Below are 5439 nucleotides of genomic sequence, written 5' to 3'. Positions count from 1 at the left end.
GGTTCAAGACGCGGTGCCATGGTGGCACCTTGTAGATGTAGATGACAATATGTTTTTCAGAACGACTTAGAAATATTGATTACCAGAGATCGGCGGCCAAAGTGTTACGGTATCTTTCCATGAAAAGCGTGCACACACAGTGGACGAAAGAACCAGACGGCTCAGGACAAAATATGTAAAACCTGGAAGTGCTGGGGAAAAGACCAAGGCAATTAAAAAGGAAGTGAAAGAATCAGAGAAAACGACCTGGAAAATAGGGTGGACGGGAAGAAGTCCTTATATATCTCCAGGATCGGGAAGCAGGGGATCACAACGGAAACATTCTTCGATAATACTGAAGGGAGTGCGTTGCTTTTTGAAGCCCCGGTGGGTTGCTTGCGGAAAAAAACGCTTATCCGCGAGCCGGTACAGGAAGAAGTGTGCGCAGACTGCAGCAGGGAACCAGAAACCTTGCGACATATTTTAACGGAGTGGAAAGGTATCCGTCCAGTTTTCAGTGAGGGAGCCATCAAGCTACCGAAACCCCTCAGCTTAACGAAAAAGTGAATTGGGCAGCAGTAGAGGTTAGTAAAAGAAGGTTAGAATGTTGGTGGGAAAAGAGCAGGGAACAATCTGGGAAGACATGCGAACAAAGAAGTCAGACTAACAAAAAAAACTCCCAAGCATTTCCCCGAGGGTGAACATGGTTAAGTGCGAATGCACGGGGTGATGCTATGAGGGGGAGTAAAGTTAAAATCCGTTGGCATTCGCCCGTGAGCGCGCGCGAGCCGACCCACGGAGGTCTGGCAGTTTATCGCTGCATATATAGGGGGGGTACGCCGCGCCGAGCGCGCCGAGCCAGGTGGCTGAGAGAGGAGGCGAGCGCAAGGGGAGAGGGACAGCGGCGCACGGCAGCTGCAGCCGAGCGAGGGGGAGAGGAGAGAGTGTGACGTCACGGTGGAGAGAGAGGCGCGCGGCAGCTGCTGGGGAGAGGAGGCGCGCTGTGACGTCATACCATGACGTCACGGCGCGAGGAGCGGTGCGGGGAGCGGCGCGCACCCGCGCAGCCACGGCGAGGAGGCGGAGCGAGCGCGGTCACGTGGTGAAGTGACGTCACCGCGCCGTTGCTACCGACGCTCCTCTCCGCTCCACGCCGTTGCTAGGGAGAGGAGGACTGCGGACGGCGGAAGGTTTGGGGTCGCTTATAAAGTGCATTCGCACTTAAAAAAGTCCCCCGCATTTCCCCGAGGGGGAGAATGTGAAAGTGCGAATGCACGGTTGTCGGCCCGCTTGCGGCGCTTGCGCTTGGCACCCGCAGCCCACCGCCTCGCCGCCTTCTCTTCCATCTCTTCCATCGGGTTTGTAGTATCACGTGTACACCACGCAGTTATCAAGCCGCTATAACGCCGCTGAGTCGCCAACGCAACGCCGCTGACGACGTAGTCTGAATGCGTTAAAGATATAAGGAGCGTTCCTAACTCTGAAATCGGCGTGGCTTCCGTGGCTTAGTCATTCTACTTCCGGCCACCGTAGTGAAAGGACGTAGGGTCATGTGCTCCCAAGGGGCGGCAATTGCGGCGCAGCCTAGCCGCGGAAACAGGATCGACGCGAATGATAACGAAGAGTATCAGATTATTTTGCCATCTCTGCCTACCGGGCGTATCGTTTTAAACACAGTTTTTCTTCATGGTGACGTGCGGGCTCGACCTTTTCGAGTAGAAGATTTCAGGGACACGCTGGCCAAGTCTGGTATGCTTTCCGATGTAGTTGCCTTGGGGGCATATCAGATAAACCACATCTGGGCGGTGACGTTTAACAGCCCCGAAGCGACGAAAAAGATGCTTGCGACCGGCGAACTGTTAGTGAAGGGACGGCGCTGCCTGGTCATCGACCCGCAGGACCAAGAGGTGAAATTGAAACTTCACTGGCTGTTGTACGGTGTTGCGGACGAAGACATTCGGGCGGCGTTTGCGGCATATGGCAAAGTTAGCGAAGTCACCCGGGAACGCTGGCGAGTTCAAGGTGTGCACGACAAAGGTTCCACCACCCGCACCGTGCTCCTCAAGCTGAAGGCCGGACTGAAGGTTGACGACTTGCCCCACCAAATTCGTGTGGCAGGTGAACTGGCTCTCGTTGTGGCCCCCGGTTGTCCCATGCAGTGCCTGCGCTGTCACACCGCCGGCCACGTACGAAGGGACTGCCAGGTGCCGCGCTGCTCCCGATGCCGGCGGTTCGGACACCGAGACGAGCAATGCGTCAAGACGTACGCGAATGTGACCGGGTCCACAGAGAGAGAGGATTCGATCGAGTTGCTTATGGACACAGCGGAAGCTGAGGAAGCAGCGAAAGGTGTGGGGGAGCATTCGACGGTGGAGGCGTCGACTGCTCCAGGTGGACCCAGCGGTGACGGTCTCAAGGACCCAGGCAACGGCCGGCAACCGACAGAGGCGTTCCCACCTTTGCCTGTCCTACAGGCGGAAGGTGGTGTTGACGCCCCCTCTGTGGAAGTCACAACGGATGCAACTGAGCCATACGAGATGGAAACGAACGTCGCCTCTCCTGCTAGCAGCGTCAACGCGACCGCAAAGCGGTCCCATGAAGAGGCCGGCCACAAGGAGGGGGTGGAAGAAGGTGGCACCGGAGAGCCGCCGCAAAAGGCGGCAGTCGCGCGGCGGTCGTCCCTGCGACTACGGCCGAAAGTTCAGGCCGACCACAAACAGCCGGATACAACGCAGGGACAACTACAGCCTCCGGGAGGCCCGACAGCGGACGGACACGCCTAGCGACGGCGTGACGAGAACGGTAAGCACCATGCTCCCGGCCTCCACACCTCGTCTTTGTTTAAATGCCTACTGAAGCTCAGTTGACCTTTGCTACGCTTAACGTTCGAGGGCTCTCAGCAAAAAAGAAGCAAAGTCAGGTGCACCGCCTACTTACTGAGCAGGATTTAGACGTGGTGGCATTGCAGGAGACGAAAGTTGAAGGGGAGGATGAGACCGGGAGCATGGTGCAGCGCTTCACGGCCAGGTATTTTGCGTGTGTCAGTCATGCTGTAGGAAACTCTGCAGGCTGTGTGCTTTTTCTGAAAAAGCATTCAGGCCTGGAGGTTGAAAGTGTTCGATGGTGTGTTTTTGGTCGTTTCGTTGTGTGTTGAATGGCGTGTGATTTGTCTGTATGCACCGAACGCGAGAGAGGATAGGCAGAATTTCTTTCGCACTCTACGTCAATACCTCACTAACGAGAGGCAAATTATAATTATGGGAGATTTCAACTGTGTGTTATCCCCGCAAGACAAGACAAGCAGCAGTCCTTACAAGGACGCAAGTACGGACTTGCTGGCCGAACTTATCGACGAGTTTGGGCTGGCAGATGTGGCAAAATGCCTTGAGAACGGTCGAGACGTGCGCTTCACCCACTTTCAGGGAACCAGTCACGCGCGGCTTGACAGATTTTATGTGTCGCTTGAATTAATCCCCAAATGCCAATCATATAGTGTACATCCAGTATCATTTTCAGATCACTGCCTTGTTAAATGTAGCGTCGGGCCCAGAAAACAAAAAACGACCTTTTCGTGGGCCCTCTGGAAATTAAACGCTAAACTTTTAAAGGACGAAATCTTCTCCGACACAGTTAAGGAAAAAATTGAAGAATTTAAAAATGAGGATAATAAAATCGGAGAACAATGGGAATTATTCAAAGAAGCAATTAAAGTTAAAGCCATCGAAAGATCAAGCTGCATAAGATACGAGGAAAAAATGAAAGAAGGGATGCTACGTCACACTCTACAAAGATTAACTATAGAGGAAGGGAAAACACCAGGTGTGTTTAAAGATGACATAGGCAAACTGAAACATCAACTTGAGTTAATGGACGAAGAACGCTATCGCGGAGCGCTCGTTCGTGCGAGAGCTGAGCGATTAGCGATGGGGGAAACGCCCACCAAACGGGCGCTTGGAATTGAAAAAGCACGTGTTCGACAAAACACGATAGATAAAATCGAATGGGAAGGACGCACGTCAAGCAAAAAAGAGGACATCCACCAGTTTTTCTTTGAATATTACCAACAGTTATTCGCGTATCGGCCCTGTAATCTAGAAACCTTTCGAAGGGAGTATCTCAGCTGCATGCCAATTCTTGAGGACGAAACAAAAGACAGTTTGGAACAACCCATATCTGTTGAAGAAGTGAAGGCCGCTATAGATAATTTAAACCCTGGAAAGTCGCCCGGCCCAGACGGGCTAAGCGCGGCCTTCTATAAGCATTTCAAAGCCGAGGTTTCACCAATTTTAACGGCAATGTTTAATGAGGCATTCCGAATGAAAACCCTTCCACCATCGTATGCATCATCGCACACAGTTTTGATACCTAAAACAGAGGAAACTGAAAAATTAAAGTCTGTCACTTCATACCGACCAATAGCGTTGACCAACGTAGACTACAAGGTTTTTATGAAGGTGCTCGCGCAAAGGCTGCAAACAGTTATCACAACCCTTGTTGGACCGCACCAGACGTGCGGCATCAAAGGACGCACAATCACAACAAACATACACACCGCGCGGTGTGTACTCGAGTGTTGTGACGCCACTGGAGATGCCGTTGCACTTCTTCAACTAGACCTTCAAAAGGCATTTGATTGCGTCTCACACGATATTCTGCTCTCTATTTTGGACCACATCAAAGTGGGAGCCGTCATTAGAGACGGAGTGACCCTGGCGTACCACAAGTGTACGACGCGGTTAATTATAAACAAGTCACTGGGAGCGCCCATTAACGTGCAACGTTCGGTACGCCAGGGCTGCCCACTCAGCCCATTGCTTTTTTTGCATATACATTGAAATGTTGTGTTTAACTATTATAAAGAACGATCAGATCCGATGTTTCCGTTTACATACGCGTGAAGTGAAACTTCTTGCCTATGCGGACGATGTCGCGGTGTTTTGTCACAACAAGGAAAGTGTCGTTCACGTAGTCGAAATCGTGAAAAGGTTCGGCGTTGTCACAGGAAGCCTGGTGAACTGGGGAAAGTGTGTCGGGTTCTGGCACGGCGATTGGCCAACAACCCCAGAGTTTTTTGCCAACATCAATTGGGTTACTCATCCCGTCAAGTACTTGGGCACTCCACTGGAGTATTATAGAGACAGTGAGCCATATTGGCGTGCGCAAGCTCAAGAGCTGCGCGAGAAGGCTGACAATTGGAGGGGCTCTGGTTTATCCATGTTCGCAAGGGCAAACGTATGCAACGTATTTCTTGCCAGGAAATTGTGGTACGTGATGCAAGTTCTACATTGTTCGCGAGTGAATGTGCAGAAACTTCACCGCGTGTTCGCGGTGTTTGTTTGGGCCTCAAGTTGGGAGAGAAGTAGCCGAACAAATCTTTTCAGGCGAGTTCAGGAAGGTGGGCTAGAGCTGACCCACTTGTTCGTGCGACAGCTTGTTAACAGGTTTTTATTTTTTCGCGAT

At 52.0% G+C, this 5439-nt stretch overlaps 1 protein-coding gene across 1 annotated transcript; it reads left to right on the top strand.

Moving 5' to 3' along the window:
* Positions 1-1491: 1491 nt before the first annotated feature.
* LOC144175279 (uncharacterized) lies at positions 1492-2762 on the top strand. The gene has a single exon (XM_077704367.1). It carries the CDS (start codon positions 1530-1532, stop codon positions 2760-2762), a length of 1233 nt encoding a protein of 410 aa, XP_077560493.1. The 5' UTR covers positions 1492-1529.
* Positions 2763-5439: the final 2677 nt, after the last annotated feature.

The sequence above is a fragment of the Haemaphysalis longicornis genome, unplaced genomic scaffold (genome assembly GCF_048455015.1).
Source record: "Haemaphysalis longicornis isolate Haplotype H1 unplaced genomic scaffold, Haemaphysalis longicornis Haplotype H1 scaffold_3, whole genome shotgun sequence".
NCBI classification, from domain to species: domain Eukaryota; kingdom Metazoa; phylum Arthropoda; class Arachnida; order Ixodida; family Ixodidae; genus Haemaphysalis; species Haemaphysalis longicornis.
This window is presented reverse-complemented; position numbering and strand designations above follow the sequence as displayed.